We start from the raw sequence: 17,052 nt of genomic DNA on the forward strand, positions 1-17,052 counted from the left end.
CTTTTGAGTTGTAACCTTTGACTTGTCTTCATGCCATCTTGCAGATGAAACCAATATATTTTATTTTTTCTTCTTCTTGTATTTTCATTCCCTGATAATGAGGGTCAATAAATTCTTCCTTTTTTTGGGTGCTCTAGTTTCTGTTTCTGTTATCTTATCTTTCAGATAAGACAGTCCCCGAATGTGGGAAATCACTTTGAATTCTTTTACACCATTTTCTGAGTTAGTTACATGAAAAAATAATTTCAACATTATGCTACAGTCTAAGATAGTATATATGACACTGCTACTTATAAAAGCTATAGGGTGCATATATAAACTGACAGATTTTACTACATCAAAAGCAGTAATTACAAATTGTACTATTTCAGGATGTTGTCATCAATAATAACTTGCAAAAAAAAAAATTACATAAATGCAAAAGCCAGTAACTATTTGTTATTTATAACAAGAGGAAACACATGCAGGAGGGCATCTTCCAGTCTGTGCTGTAAGTTTTGGCTTGCCTTCTTTTAGTAAAAGAAAATGTTTAGACTGGTGAGGAAAGTTTGCTCGAGACTGTGCTGGCAGCTGGACACCCCTTCATCCCTTCTGTGGCAGGAGGAGAGGGATCACATGCCCACCCATTCAGGAGGCATCTGATGGAAGTGGTTTTAGTTATTTCTGGCTGTGAAGGGTGGACAAAGTGCTGGCTGAGCTTTGCACTCTGTTTCGGGTTGCTTTGCTGTTCCATGGGCTGTGGGTGAGTGGTGGATGGCAGCATTCCCCAGCTGGGGGACTTTGGAAGGTAAAATATTCCATTTCAAACTGACAGAGAACAGGGTTAGATTGGATATCAGGAAAAAGTTCTTGGCTGGCAGGGTGGGCAGGCCCTGGCACAGGGTGCCCAGAGCAGCTGGGGCTGCCCCTGCATCCCTGGCAGTGCCCAAGGCCAGGCTGGAAAGGGCTGGGAGCAGCCTGGGATGGTGGCAGGTGTCCCTGCCATGGCAGGGGTGGCACTGGAAGGGCTTTAAGGTCCCTTCCAACCCAAACCATTCTGGGATTCTATTTTTAAACACAGCTTCATTTCCATGGCAGGAACACAAGCTGCTCACACTTACCCAGGACCTCCGGCTGAGATTCCCTTGTTTGGCTGGAATTGCAGGTTACCTTTGGAACTGATTTAATTGATGTGCTCAAATCCTACCAGTTCAGCCTGTGGATCTGTTACCCAGCCATGCAGACTTTCCTGTTCAGTGTGTCAGGTCGTGGAGTGATTTGCAGAAGAAAGGATGGCTGAGAGCCACAGTTCCAGAGATGTTCCCTGGGATCATCCATAGCCAGGTGCCTGATGGACATCTCCATTAAGGTGTGAGGACAGCATGACACAGGCACATCCCTGTGCCTCAAATGTGCCACTAGAAAAGGAATTTAGAAGCAATTGGATGTGTCTGCAGGAGGAATTTACTTCTGAGGCTTTCAGGTGGTTATTGAAATATTCATAATTTCCAGAACAGTTAGATGGTGAGATCTGAGTTTTTTTATCTTCTTTTATTTCTCCCTCTTTGTGAACCTAATTGATCATAACTTTTGAACTGAGAGGAATATGTAAAACATATTTTGCAGCCTTTGAACACACTGTAATGACTTCAAGTGACTCTGCTTGTGATCTGGGCAGTGTTTGACATGTACCTGGTGGTACTGTCACCATTGCTGTCAGTGTGGAAGGAAGTGTGTTTTCAGTGTTATTTTGTGATCTTCAATCATCTATCAGTTAAAATTGTAAGGAATGCTTCATGTTTCAGGGAGGATGTTTGTGTTTTCCTGTTCTTTAGGTTCAGTGCCCACTTCTTGTCAGCAGCAAGATTTGAGCAGAATTCTGGTGTCACAGATCACTGATGGGAGCAGTGTCACATCTGACATGGATTGGGAGCAGCTGAGGAGGAACAGTGGATGGAATGAGGAGGAATAGTCTGACACACAGATAAAGCTACTCTGCAGCACTGGGCAAAGAATAGCTTGGGTTTCTGGAGGCCAAATTCTGAAATTTGGAGCTTGTTGAATCATCAAAGTGTGGCATTCAGTGCCCAAAACACTGAGCAGCAAGGATGAAATTTTGCCTGTCAAAGGCAAAAGCCAGAGAGCCCTGGAGCAGGGACCAGAGCTGCTCTGAGCTGTTGGGCACCCTCCTTGTGGTGTTGAACAAGGGGGAGCTGATGGCTGGGCTGGGAAGGGGAGGGTTTGTGTCCCCAGCCCCACTGGCTTTGCTGTCAAGGCCAAGGGGAAGATCTGCACTGCAAACAGAGGGAATTGGCTTCCTGTGATGGAGAGTAAAGAAAGGTTCTGGGATTTGGGAAATAAACAGAGAGGGTTTTTCCTGCTTGTAGCATAACCACAAAAAGGAAGATGCCAGGACAGTTCATCTGCAATGTCAGGAGATCTGGCTCCAAGACACATCCCCACCATGCAGGCTGTACACCCATAATTTGTTGGCAGTCAAGATGGTTTGGGATTTTTTCCTTTTTCTTCCCTTTCTTGTGTTTATGATTTTTCTAGACCAACTATGCAATAAGGGCCTTTCTCTCCTTCCTGCACATGCATGTCTTGAAGAGACTTACTTGATTTTTGGTGCAACTCTGAGTAGGTATTGCTGGAAAGAGGAGAACTCTGTGTTCAAAAATTCAGACTATTTATACCAAGAGTAATCTTGGTATAAAGATTACACAACACGTATTCACGTGTTGTGTTTTGTCTTTCAGACCAAGGAACACTCAGTGTTACATGAAACTAAATTAATAAAGGCAAATCCAGGGATTGTTTTGTTTTCCAAGAGGAATGGCATTGAAAATGAATAATGTTGATGGTGTGTCTTTTTGGGTGGGTTTATGAAAAGTAACAGCTGAAGTGCAGAGAACAGCATTGTGCATGAAGATATTCACGTTTCAGCTCTGGAGGCTTGGAGTCTTTGATGTGGGTCTGATGTGTTGGGACTTCAAAAGCAGGATGTTTGAAATAAAATATTTATATTGCTAATGAAATATGGAAATATTATTCTAGGCTGGGAATCGTAGCGTGCAAATTTAGTTTTCTTTTGCTTTAGTTACAATCCTGGCAAAGGCACTTGGGAGGGAGCAACTGTTGTGGTCTGGCTACTGTCTCTTACATGGCCAGTTACAAACCCTAATATTAAAAAAATATGCCAAGTAACTGATTTAAGTCTTCAGTGAAGATCTGTTTTCTCTGTGATTTCTGCCAGGTTTCCTTTTCCTAATCTGCATGGCTGGTTTGGCAAATTATGCTGGAGTCTGCATTTCAGAGCCACGTTACCATCAGTCACAAGACTGCTCTCAGTTTCCTTGGGCACAACTTCCCTTTCTGTTCCCATGATTTTTTAATTTTTAAATTCATGCTGCCACTTAGATTCCCAGAGGTTTCCAACAAATCTGACTTTCTAATAATAAATGGCTTTTAGGTAGTCACTGGAGGTAAAAAAACCCTCACAAAAACCTCAAAACACCTGCACTAATTGAATTAAAATATGGAGCGTGTCACAAACGTTTAGCCTCTCCTTATTTTCCTGCTTCCATCCTTTTGCCCTGCCTTGTAGGGAAAAAGCCCACACTTTTCCTGCCTTTTCAGTGTTCCATCTGTTTTCCTTTGAGGCTGTTGTGTAGTTGTGTGTCAGTGTGGGGAGGTTGGGCAGTGTCGGGAGCATCGCTGCGCGCTCTCAGTGCCCGATTGTCTGCGGGGTTGCACGAGGACGTGGGGCTCTGTTTCCAGCCCTGCCCTGGCTCTGCCTGACCCAGATCCTGAGGCAGCACAGGGATCTGTGCTCAGCTCTGCTCTGCTGGCCACAGAGCCTGCTGCTGCCTGAGCACAGAGCCCACAGCACTCAGGGCTGCTCTGTCCACATCCCACCTGGGCAAGGTTGGAGCGTGGGGTGGTGCCCAAGGGGCCTGGGGTGGTTTATGGGGTTGGTTCTGCTGTAGGAAGCTGCTGAAGCATTGAAGATCCTGGTGTCTGAGCAGGTTATTCATAAAATCACAGAGTGCTTTGGGTTGGAAGGATCTTAAAGCTCATCTTGTTCCACCTCCTGCCATGGGTGCCATGGGTTCCACCTTCTGCAGGTGCTCCATTCCAGCCTGGCTTGGACACTGCCAGGGATCCAGGGGCAGCCACAGCTTCCCTGGGCACCCTGTGCCAGGGCCTGCCCACCCTCACAGGGGAGAATTTTTTTCCTGATATCCAGTTTAAACTAATTTTTAAAGATTTGTGATGTTCTGTTAACATTTTCACACCCCCCTTTGTATTTGGGGCAGGGAGCATGGATTTCCTATTGCAGCTGTACAAAAATAAGCCAATATTGGTCCCATTTCCATTGCAGATGTTGAATTTTTTTAGGACTGGGACATTAGGATTGTGGAATGGAGTATAAAATAGGATGGGTGCTTGGGTTACACCTGGAATGGGCAGAAAGGCTCTGCCTCCCTGACTTGTGGCAACTTCCCAGCCTGAAATAATTGCAACTTAAACCTGCCCTGCTCCATCCTTTCCATTCCAGGAACATTGGAAGCAGGATTTCTGTCCTGGGAAAATAAAAGCCCTGCTTAGCAGCTGCTCCTGGGGTGAGTGCTGGTCAGGTGAGGCCTCCTCCTGAGGGTTTGCTGGTTTTCATAACTTCTGCCAAGCACCAGGAAGATGGGAGAGGAAGAAAGCTGAGCTGTAGGGCTGTAAACCACAGAATTAGGGAATTGTTTGGGTTGGAAGGGGCCCTGGAGATCATCCAGTTTCAGTTTCTGCCATGGGCAGGGACATTTTCCACTAAGACCAGACTGCTCCAAGCTCTGGTGGAGTCTCAGGGAGGGAAATCCTCCCTGGTGGTGTTCCCATCTGGAGATGGGACCTGTTTGGTTATCCAAATGTGCTGCAAGTACTTTGGGTTTTAAATCCTCCATGCTCAACTCTGGGCTTGTGTTCTGAGCTATTACTCCCATGAGTGGATTTTCATTTCTGGGCGTTTTTTTTTTTTAATTCAGTTAGAATAGAAAATATATGGTAAGGGTTTCTTTTTCTTCTTGGTATCAAGTAATTTAGAAAAAAAGCAGGCTGCTCAGGGATTGATGTAGTATTCAGGCAGGGCTTTTGCTCCCTCTGAAGCTGTGTAAGGAGCTGTGTTCAGGGGATGTGGGCGTTGCTTTGCATTTTCATCCCCGCCTCTCTTTTCGTAGTAGTAGCTCCACTTGCTCTGACTTCCTGTCCACAGGCCAATGTTTTCCATCTGAGGCTGGCCTTGGAAACCTGTCTTAGAGCTCTGTGCAACTTGTGAGCCCACCTGTGCCTCAGTGTTATACTTAGAGCTATTTTATATTTGCATATATTTGCATTTCCAGCACAAACCCAGCTTTACTGGCTTGTTTTACACTGCCAGCAGTTTCTTGCTTGTTAGTGGTGCAGAAGGAGTGATGCTGGTTTGGAGGCAAGCCTGTCCTAGAGGGAGGGAAACACTGCTTGAGAGCTTGTTAGGGCTACCCAGCACATAATTTGTGGCAGGCAGCTCCCTTCCCTTGCAAATTGGTGTGCAGAGGTGCTTGTCAAGTACAGGATGTCCAGTTATTGAGGTGTCAGGGTGTTATTGTTGGCCATGATGAAATGCCTGGACAGGAGGGGACTGTAGCAGTGACTCAGGCCCTGCTGCTGTGAACAGTTTGTTTTGTGCTCTAAAAAAAAAGGACAAGAGTTCCCAGCTTTTATATTTGGGGCACTCGGTCTCTGTGTGACTCCTGCTCATCATTCATGGGGAATTCACTGCTGGGCTGGGTTATAAAGCATTGAATCTTCAGTCCTTACAGCAGCTTGCTTTCTCTGCTTATTTGTGTGCACACATTATCAGTGTGAACCTCAAAGTTTGGTTTCCAAGGGCCAAAATGTCCCTATTGTACCTTCCAGCTGTGCTTACGAACCTCTCTCATTTAGACTCTCATTTTTTCACTGAGAGTTGAATCCTCTCAACTTTCCTGGGCTGTCTGGGAAGGATGCTGAGGGTTGCAAGTGGAGCACACCACAGCCTCTGAAAGGATTTCCTGGCTCCTGGTGACGAGTTGCTGAAATAGCTTTTTATTTGACTGATTTCTATAGTGACTGTTGCCCTGGCAGCAAAACTTAGAGAGTAGAAGCACAAACACGAGCAGGGCACAATTTGGTTTCTGAAGGCTTAGGTTTTCTTTGCTTTGGTTGGGTTTCAAAGAGCTTTAGGAGGAGTTTCAAGATGAACAAACAGATAAAGGAGGTGTTTTTTTACTGGTTTGAGTGGATGTGGGTTTGTCTCATCAGTATTAATTGTGAGAATTAACCATTTCTGCTTGCAAGGAGACCCCAGACCTGGGCCTTGTGCTCAGCACAGGAAAGATGTGGAGCTGTTGGAGCAAGTCCAGAGGAAGCCTTGGAGATGCTCTAGGGCTGGAGCCCCTCTGGAGCCAGGCTGGGAGAGCTGGGGGTGCTCACCTGGAGAGGAGAAGGCTCCAGGGAGAGCTCAGAGCCCCTGCCAGGGCCTAAAGGGGCTCCAGGAGAGCTGGAGAGGGACTGGGGACAAGGGATGGAGGGACAGGACACAGGGAATGGCTTCAAAATGACAGAGGGCAGGACTGGATGGGACATTGGGAATTAGGATGGGAATTAGGAATTGTTCCTTCCCAGTGTGGGCAGACCCTGGCACAGGTGCCCAGAGCAGCTGGGGCTGCCCCTGGATCCCTGGCAGTGCCCAAGGCCAGGCTGGAGCAGCCTGGGACAGTGGAAGGTGTCCCTGCCATGGCAGGGGTGATGCCAGATGAGCTTTAAGGTCCCTCCCAAGCCAGATCATTCCATGATTCTCATGTGGAGAGAGAGAATTCATCAGCTGATGAATTCATGGCTGATTATCTTGTTCTTTTAACCAAAAAGGTTGATGCTCCCACCTTTGCTCCTCGTGCCCAGCTGATCTGAGAAGAGCAGGTTTTGATGGGCAGGGTTGTAGCAGGTGCACCCCAAATCCTTGTTTAACCCTCTGGCATGGCCCTGGCCAAGGTGTGGGTGGAAATGTTGGTGGGAATTACTCCCCATGTTTTGAGTTAGCACTTCAGTGTTTTCTGGCAACAGCAGAAAAAGGTCCTGTAAACACAAGGAGCTGCCACCTGGAGCCCTTGATGAGGTTGTTTCATCCTGCTCACTCTTGTGTGGGTATTTTGAGGTACTGGTTTTCCACAGCATCATTATCACGGTGCAGTTGGTATTGTTATGATAATCACATTGTTATTTATAATTCCTTGTCGGGTTCAGGCTCCTTAATGAGGCAGCTGTGCTGCAGATGGAGGGAATTTTTAGTTACCCAGGCTAAAGAACCTGTGGCAGAGCTGGGGAGGTTTGTGTGTGCCTCATCCTCGTGGGACCACGCTGAGCCTGGGCACATGGCCTGGCTGCAGCTGACACTGCTCCCCACCTTCTGTCTTCAGGAGAGGAGAAGACCTTTTGTGGAAGGGAAGGGCTCAGGGAGAGCTGTGAGTCACCCATAGTTCCTGCAAACCACACCCCATCAGGCTTTCATGGATGCACCATAGGGAATGAGGAATTTTTAATGTGACAAGCTGGAAGGTGTGAGTAAAGAAGCTTTTTTGCCTTTTCCTCCCCCATTAGACAGGCTGTGAAAACAGTCTTGAATAAGAAGTGGAGTTAAAATTTTTAGTTGGTTTTCCTCATTTTAACTTCCAGTGAAAGCAACGCATCTCCATGGCCTGTGTCCTTGGCAGAGGATTACCTTTCCTCCTGTATCATTTACTCTGCTTTTACAAGAGGTGCTTGATAGTGATTTCCACTGGTGGAAATTTTGGAACTGATGGTAGTTTCCAGCAATATTGCCCAAACCTGCAGTTTTACTGCAAGGCACACTTCTGTTGCTTTTTGTCAGGCTGCCAGGCCAGGTATCCTGGGGTCACACCAGCATTTTGGGACTCTTGTGCCAGTATCCAAGTCCTATTTGCAGCTGGCAACAGATTTTTCCATCTGGAGCTCATCTTAGAACCTGCTGGAAGCTTTCATGGAATGGTTTAGGTTGGAAAAGCCCTCTAAGCTCATCAAGTCCAACCATTCCCCCAGGCACTCCCAAGGCCACCACTAACCCCTGTTCCCAAGTGCCACATCTACAAATGTTTTAAATCCCTCCAGGCAGGGATGATGACTCTGCCACTGCCCTGGGCAACCTATTCCAGGGCTGGACAACTTTTTCCATGGAGAAATTTTTCCTAGTGTCCAATCTAGACCTTTCTTAGCAATGGAGATGTGGTTTGAAGGTTGGCTACAGGCTCCTGAACTGTGTCTTTAAATGTTGTCAGGGTGGACAGGAGGCTGCTCTGTCAGGTTCAGGGATTTGGGAAACTGGGATTTAGGCACTCCAGTGTTGAAAACTGAAAAGGTTTAGTTAATATTGGTCTACCTTGTGTGCCCACAGAATGCTCAGACAACCCCAAAGCCAGGCTGGATGGCTGCTGCAGGCCCAGAGCTCAGCTGGGGAACCAGCATTAAAAATAAATAACTTTGGCTTTATACATTGTGAGGCACCATCCTGGGAAGCAACAAGAAGTCTGTTAGGATTGTCTGTTGGGAATTTGTGCTGCCAGAGCTGGGATTTGAAATGAGCTCATGGAGATGGGCAGGTGGAGCTGAGCTGCTGCTCAGTCCTGGCCTTGTAGGAGCTTCTAATGTGGGTTACCATGCATAATTCAGGCTATCCTTTTTCCATGTTCAGAGCTCTGTAACTAAATACTGATTTGCTAAACACAACGTGAATAATGAAGCAATCTGTGGCTTGAAAGCCTTCCTCAGTATTGAAAGAAAAGGAAGCAAACAGAGCTGTATCCTCACTTCTGCTCTAAAACAACACAGATTTGCACAAAGTGGAAGAGTCATCTTCATCCCTTGCTCTGTGGATTTAAATGTCTGCACATTCCTGGTGTCCAGAAGGGACAGGTGGCCTGTCCAAAGTACTGCCAATCCTTCCATTCAAGGCTTTTTCTTTTATCTACCATCACAGTTCCTGCCATGGAAAAACAAATTAAAAACTGCACCTTGTGTTTCTTGCCGAGTTTAGAGGTAACAGGTCAGAAAATGAATTGGTGTGCAGTGTGGTCATGTTTACATAGGAGTAAAGCACTGTATCTGTTCTGAGCCACTTCAGCTCAAATTGTGCCAGTAGGGTAAATTATTTTGGTTTTCCTCAGTCACAACTTTGCTCCCTTTGATGAAACACAAACACTTGGGAGCCTGTAAGAGGCTAAAAATATTCTTTCAGCTGATAAAGGCTTGATTTGACTTTTGAAAATATGAAGTGTTTTTTTTCCCTGTGCTGTTACCTTCTCACTTCATGTTTATGAGCTGCAGCAGAGCACGTGGTCTGTGGGATGGTGGGGCTTCCACTGCTTTCCTCTCCTTGCTCTGGGGAGGAGCAGTTTTGGTTTTTGGTTGAATAAACACCTCACACCTGAGGATTTGCTGGTGGTAACTGCCATCATTACTTTGTTTGCTGCTTGTGTCTCAAAAATTTAGGAGGAGATTCCAAGCAAGTAACTTGTGTGCGCTTGTAACTTTTGTACTTGAAGCAATCAGCTTTTCTAAAAGCTATTTCTGCAATTCATTTGGTATAGAAGTTTCTTACCTAGTTCCTCTTTTTAAAAAAAAAACAACAATAAAAAATTTCTCCTGGTTCCTTTTTTTTAATCTGGTAGACAACATTTCTTTGAATTGGAGCAGTATACCCTGGTAACAGTCAAATTTACCTCACAGAGCTACTAAATACTTACAAACCTAAATGATTCAGTTTATTTTCAGACTAATCTGCTTGATTATTGATTTTCCTGCTGCTCTTTTGACCCAGAGAGTAGATCCTTCCTTACCTACATCAATTTTTTAGTGTTGATGACTATATGTGGCACCTGGAGGAGTTCTAGGGTGGGTTGCATGGGGCTTGGAGCAGGCTGGTCTAGTGGAATGTGTCCCTGCCCATGGAATGGGATGAGCTTTAAGGTCCCTTCCAACCCAAACCAGTCTGGGATTTTGTGATTTTATGATTTTTGCCTTGCAGAATGAAAAACAGATTTTGCATTCAATCCCTGGTGCCACGCATTCCATTAAGGTACCAGGGGTAGAAGAGGTTTCTACCACAAATAATACCAAACGTTTGCTCTGTAGCTCCTTAAATCCATGAGTATGGTGATTGTTAGAGGAGTTTGGGTGTTGCTCATGGACTAGAGCATTGAAATGGAAAATGTAACAAACACAGAGCAGGAGGGAAGCTTCCCACAGCTGCAAAGTGGTGTTCAAGGTGGTGTTGTTTTCAGAAACCAATGGTGAGCTCGGGAAGGACGGTGCAGTGTGTAAAAGGCTGGAGCTCAAATCTCCAGAGTCTGTTGTCCATCCCGACCCAAGCACAGCTGGTTTTGTGCAGGAATTTTGACACTGAATGTCGTGCTAATGCCTGGTTCTGTGTTTCTCTCCCCCTTCCCAGGAAGAAGAATGCCAACACGAAGATGAAGTAGAGCGTTTCCTACGCTGGCCGCACGCCGGTGTCGGCTGGGTAGGGACGGGCTCTGCCTCTGGCCAAACCCATTCCAGGGACAACAAGATGAAGCCAAGGAGGAGCTTCCCACCACGCTGGAGCCGCAGTGACTGCTGCCCACTTTAAAAAGCCCATGTGCCACCGTCCCTGGCGAGATGAAAGAAGTGGTGCTGTGGTCACCCGAGGAGGTGACCGGCTGGCTGACGGACAATGCCATGCCGGAGTACTGTGAGCCCCTGAAGAACTTCACCGGGCGGGACCTCATCAACCTGACGGAGGAGGATTTCAAGAAATCCCCTCTGTCCCGGGTGTCTTCCGACAGCGGGCAGCGGCTGTTGAACATGATCGAGGGGCTGAAGATGGCTCACCACATGGAGGCTCACAAGAACGGCCACGCCAACGGGCACGTGCGCGCCGGCGACGCCGCGCGCCAGAACGGCTTCGGTGCCGCGCTCAAGCTCAATGGGGGCGTCCCCAACGGGTTCAAGAAGGAGATGATCAAGATCCCCATGCCCGAGCCGGAGCGCTCGCAGTATCCCATGGAGTGGGGCAAGACTTTCCTGGCTTTTATTTATGCACTTTTTTGTTTCGTCTTCACCACGGTGACTATCTCGGTGGTTCATGAACGAGTGCCTCCCAAGGAGGTGCAGCCTCCCCTCCCAGATGCATTTTTTGATCGCTTTGATCGGGTGCAATGGGCTTTTTCTATTTGTGAAATCAACGGCATGATCCTTGTAGGACTGTGGTTTGTTCAGTGGCTGCTCTTAAAATACAAGTAAGTAAAACCTTTTCAAAACTTGAGTGCTTCTGACAGCTTTTGGAGGGCAGATGCTGGTTTGCACCCAAACAAAATGAAGCTTCTTGTGATCTTCTTATCTCAGTTTTCAAAGGTGAAGTAGCATGCAGTGTGAGCTGCTTGTGCAGAAGGCAGAGGTCCAAATGTTCCCTGAGAAGCTGAGCAACGCCCCTGCTCGTGTTTTTCTGAGTGGTTAACTCGAAGCTTTTCCATGGGTGAAAAGCCATGGATTGGATGAAATGATGTTCTGAAGTCACTGTTTGTTCAGAGAGAACACAACTCATGCTTTTGTGAGGGCAGCTGTGAGCCAGGATCCAAGGGAAGGGCTGGAGCTGTGCCAGGGGAGGTTTAGGTTGGAATTCAGGGAAAGGTTCTTCCCCCAGAGGGTGCTGGGCACTGCCCAGGCTCTCCAGGGAATGAGCACAGCCCCGAGGCTGCCAGAGCTCCAGGAGGGTTTGTGCAATGCTCCCAAGGAGGTATGGAGTGGGATTATTGGGGTATCTGTGCAGGGGCTGGAGCTGGATCAATGATCCTTGTGGGTCCCTTGCAGCTCAGGATATGCCATGATTTTAAACCAAAGGGAAACAGCCAGAGGGGGTGAGTGTGGGATTGCCCCCAAGAAGGAGGTGTGGGGTTAATAGGGCTATCCCAGGGATCAAACACCCTGTGGTGGAGCTGAGCAGAGCCTGCAGGTGAGGAACAGCAGAATCCTTGGAGATGTTGAAGCAGTGAGATGTGGGTTGAGTTGATTTAACACACATACATTGGTGTCACTGGCAGTGATGTATGTGAAGGTTCATACACATCACTGTGAAGGTGTGAAGGTTCCCCCATACCGTGGCCCCATTTGCCTTGGGGTGTCTGTTTTTATTTTTGTTATGGAATCACAGAATGTTTGGGGCTGGAGGAGACCCTAAAGGTCATCCCATTCCAACCCTCTGCCCTGGCAAGTCCCCTTTGGAAGGGCCTTTTCTGGTGTTAGGGGAAAATGCCAGGGAGTCCCAGAGCTTGGTCAGTCTATGCACTGATCAGGGAATGTTTCAAGGACCAAAATCCCTCTTTTCTATCCATGAGCAGAGGGATCAAGGTCCCGAGCTGTGGCTGAGCAGGAGAAAGGGAAGAGCAGGAGAAAGGGAAGAGCAGGAGAGGTGCTGGCAGGAACAGGAGCCCAGTGAGGTGGCTTCACCTGGAGAACCTTGTTCTTGTGGTTTTGGATGGTGCACACCAAAGGGGTGGTGACTCAGTGCTGCAGAAAAGCTGAATCCCTTTTGTGGTGGGGTTATCCCCTCCCTTTGAAACTTAATTCAGGAATAAAGGGAGGGCATTGGGCCAGATGGGCCTTCCTCACTTCTGCTTCCTCATCCCTGGAGGTGCCCAGGGCCAGGCTGGACACTGGGGCTTGGAGCAGCCTGGGACAGTGGAAGGTGTCCCTGCCCCCATGGGCTTTAAGGTCCTTTCCAAGGCAAACATTCTGTGATTCCATGATTCTAATGCTGTCCATGGCATGGGATGGGGCTGGTGTCTCTCCAGAAGGCAGGAGCAGGTCTGGCTGGGCACTCTGGAGTTTCCACAGGGAGCTGAAGGAAGCTGCTGAGGCAGATGAATGAACTTCCCTGGGAAGCATTCCCAGATGCTGTGGGAGAAGCACAATGCCAGGATTGTGTTTGGCTCAGGGGGCTGAAGGAGCAGCCTGCTCCCTGCTGAGGTCTGCAGAGCTGGGCTGGAGCTCTCTGGGCCAGGAATACGTGTGGAGGTTGGACTGGCTGGCTCTGAGTCTCACATTCACACAAATCCTCCTGGCAGAAAGGGAAATAGGAGGGTTTTTACATTTATTTTTACTTTCTGTTACAGTGCAGAGCTCTCTCTCAGATTTTCCCAAGTTAAAATATGCCAAATCCAGCAAAATCAAGTGGTAGTTTTGATTAAAAAAAGAAATTCAGTGCTTGGAAAAATGCTTCTTTGGTCTCTCAGAATATGGTGTTGCTCAGCCTTTAATCCCCAACCCCCTGTTTGCCTTAATGTTAAAAAGAAAAAAAACAGGTTCATGTCTGGTTCTAAAAGCCACAGGGGTGAGATAGGAGAGGAAAAATTGTGTAGAGGAGAACCCCCGCTCTACTGGAGTGCTGCCCTCCACACTTAAATTTCAGTTTGTGGAACAAGATTAATAATTATCATTCTTAACTCACATGTTTACACCAGGAGAGGGAAGAAAAAAGTCTGGAATAGTGTGTTACAGCAGAGAGTACTCCAGTGCAAAATGTGTTTAGCCTGCAAGAGTTGAATTTTTCCTGATAAATCAAGGCACTCAAGGTGTTACTGATCTGGCACTGCAAACTCATACCCCTCCAAGAGTGGAGCACTCCAGTTTAATAACCATGCCAAAAGCACTGAAAAATTTAAAAGCTGGCCAATTTTGATTTTTGAAAGAGCTCAGCTTGATAGGAATATTATTTTTTTAAGTGAGCAAAATAGCAACAACTGAATTCCAGTGCCTGAAGGGAACCTCCAAGAAAGAAGGAGAGAGACTCTTTTGAAGGGCTTGGAGGGACAGGACACAGGGAATGGGTTCAGATTGACAGAGGGCAGGGCTGGATGGGATATTGGGAATGAGGAATTGTTCCCTGGCAGGGTGGGCAGGCCCTGGCACAGGGTGCCCAGAGCAGCTGGGGCTGCCCCTGCATCCCTGGCAGTGCCCAAGGCCAGGCTGGACTTTGGGGCTTGGAGCACTTGGGGACAGTGGAATGAGATGATCTTGAAGGTTTCTTCCAATCCACTCTGTTCTTGGATTCTGTGAATGCCAGACCCTGCAGCTTGAAATGGCCATGAGTGCAAAGAGCAGTGATTTAAAATGACCCAAACCCACGGGGTCTGTAGCCAGTGGCACATGAAGGGCGATTGCTGTACTTGGATTCATCCCTGATTTCTGTAACCCTGGCAGTGATCTCTCCTTAGGATCTCTCCAGAGGCTGCTCCTGTCCTGGTGGATGTGCCAGAAGAGGTTTCACTGTCTTTCTTGGAGGTGTTTTTAGGTTGTGGGGCTGGCTGTCCCTCCTGGGCCCATCCATCCTTTACCCCAGGTGCTTGTGCTGGTTTTGCAGAAGCACCTCACAGTACCCCAGATGTGCATCTGCCCTCTTTGTGAGCATCAGCCCTCACTAATAAATGTCTCTGCAGCTGTGGCTGCTGAGTGGCTTCCCTGCAAACACCCTGTCCTGCAGCCAGGCCAGCTCTGCATTTTTATTTGGGAGCTTTCCTTGCTGATGTGAACTGCTTCCTTTATAATGCTGCTCAGGAAAGATGTGTTCTCTCACTCCTCTGGCTTATACAGGAGACCCTTTGTAATCACTGAATTGTGTGTCAGCTGAAATAAACTTACTCCTTTTCATCCCACAATGAAAATCCTGTAACTTTATCCCCTGCCTCAGATAGGAAATCAGTGACTGGCCACAGCTAATGGAGGGGTGTGGGGCATGAAATCCCCTTTAATGTCTTCAGCAGCCAATCTGCACAGGCTTTTGCATCCTAATCCTTAGATTTCCTGTAGTCACCTTCAAAGGCAGTGTGAGCTGTGTTGCTGCTGTGTTCCTGGCCTGGAAGGCGTGGGAATATTTGTGGGGTAGTTCAGCATTCCCAGGTGTAAGCTGATAGTGTCACGAGTTTCCAAAGCATCAGGAGGAACCAGCTGCTGCTTTGTTTTATTTCCCTTTGTGGATTTTGTTTGCCTCCTTATTTGTGCCTGTTTTTTCTCCCTGCCAGGTCTATAATTAGCAGAAGATTTTTCTGTATCGTTGGCACACTATACCTGTACCGGTGTATTACCATGTATGTGACTACACTCCCAGTACCTGGAATGCATTTCAAGTGCTCTCCAAAGGTAAATTCCTCCTGCCTGCCCTCATCTGCCTGTTTCCCCTTCATCCTGCTCTTCCCAAAACTGCTTTGTCAAAAAAGTGATTCTGAGGGAGGGGATTCTGCCCCCCTGCCCTGCTCAGGTGAGAGCCCACCTGGAATTCTGTGCACAGTTCTGGTGTCTCCAACATAAGGAGGACATGGAATTGTTGGAGCAGGTCCAGAGGAGGTCATGGAGATGCTGAGGGGTCTGGAGCCAGGCTGGGAGAGCTGGGAATGCTCAGCCTGGAGAAGGGAAGGGTGTGTGGAGACCTCAGAGCTCCTGCCAGGGCATGAAGGGACACAGGGGAGCTGGAGAGGGACCCTGCAACAGGGACTGGAGGGACAGGACACAGGGAATGGCTCCCAGTGCCAGAGGGCAGGGCTGGATGGGATATTGGGAATGAGGAATTGTTCCCTGGCAGGGTGGGCAGGCCCTGGCACAGGGTGCCCAGAGCAGCTGGGGCTGCCCCTGCATCCCTGGCAGTGCCCAAGGCCAGGCTGGACTCTGGGGCTTGGAGCAGCCTGGGACAGTGGAAGGTGTCCCTGCCATGGCAGGGGTGGAATGGGTGAACTTCAAGCCCAAGCCAGCCCAAACCATTCTATAATTTTAATTTGAGAGTGCTGGTTTGGTGTGACAGGGACACCCTTCTGCAGGTCACTGGCTGCCCTCTCAGTGGAGGTGCAGGGATTCCCACCCGTTTCAAAGCACTGAGCTACCCAAATTCTGTGGCATTTTCAGCTAATTTGAATGATCAGCATGTTCCTGTCCCCACTGAAGCTGCTGAAGGTGTGCAACCTTTGCCATGTGTGAGTCACTGATTTCTAAATGAATACACACCTCAGTGTGTCAAATCCAAATAGGATTTGTGGTTGAAAATGGCCCAGAGAGACTTTCCTAAGGCTGTCTCCTGCACATATTTTTGCAATTCTGTTAGCACAAGGACTTCTCACCTCCTCCCCAGTCCAGCCCTGACTCCCAGGGATAAATTGTGAAAGCTGTGGCTGAAACCAGGCTACTGGGACAGAGGTGTTGACCCTTGTGGTCAGCCTGGGAGGGTGATTCAATGCTCAGGGTGGAGATGGGACAGAGCTGGTGGTGTTGCATCCACCCCTGGTCACTCCAGCATTGCTGGAATCCTGGTCCTTGCTGCAATTCCTGGGGCTGGCTGTGCTGTGACACAGCTGAAGCAGGAGAAAGGGCACAAGCACAGCCATAAGTCAGCTGGAAGTTGTAAAAATCACTGAGGTACAGGTAATAAAAGCCTGATTGGACTTGATCCACGTGCTGAGGTACAGGTTGTAAAATCCTGATTGGACTTGATCCATGTGCTGGCGTTGTTTTGGTGAGGATTGGCACATCCAAACAAAGCTTTGGTTCCTCAGGGAAGTCCAGCCAGTGTTTGCCAAGGCAGAACTTTGTTTTTTTTGAGGGATTTTGGAAAGAGAAATGAGTAGGAGAGGTTTCAGCCCTGTGCTTGAACAGCCTGCTGCCCGGAAATTTAAAAAGAGAGAACACAGGTATTTATGGGCTGAAGTGAATAAATCTGCCTGTTTGGGGAATTTGGGGAATTTATGGCCTTGGCAAATCCTTCTCATTACTCAAGTAGAGACAAACTGAGGGCCCTGATAAGATTAAGGAGTTTTCTTGAAAGCCCTAAATGTCCTGGTGGGAAAAGAATAACCTCTCAACACCTTACTGAGTTCTATGTGATTGTGAAAAGTGAGCTTTGGGGAGCAGTTTAGTGTTTGTGAGCAACTGTTAGCAGGAAATGTTTAATTCCTGCAAAGAACATGCTCCAGTCTGTCA

General features: G+C 47.8%; 1 protein-coding gene across 12 annotated transcripts in view; it reads left to right on the plus strand.

The window, feature by feature from the left end:
• Nucleotides 1-17,052, plus strand: part of SGMS1 (sphingomyelin synthase 1) — a 97,086-nt gene that overhangs the window by 70,801 nt on the left and 9,233 nt on the right. For all 12 annotated transcript variants that reach the window (XR_011681028.1, XM_071438562.1, XM_071438571.1 and 9 more), the window contains 2 exons: nucleotides 10,508-11,333; nucleotides 15,111-15,228. Coding sequence is in view for 11 of the 12 variants with exons in the window: in XM_071438562.1 (XP_071294663.1) it covers nucleotides 10,714-11,333; nucleotides 15,111-15,228 (738 nt within the window). In the remaining variant the exon portion in view is untranslated. The remainder of the gene's footprint in view (nucleotides 1-10,507; nucleotides 11,334-15,110; nucleotides 15,229-17,052) is intronic.

This window comes from Agelaius tricolor, unplaced genomic scaffold (genome assembly GCF_023055355.1).
Source record: "Agelaius tricolor isolate 1412-34295 unplaced genomic scaffold, bAgeTri1.0.p SCAF_13, whole genome shotgun sequence".
Taxonomy (NCBI): domain Eukaryota; kingdom Metazoa; phylum Chordata; class Aves; order Passeriformes; family Icteridae; genus Agelaius; species Agelaius tricolor.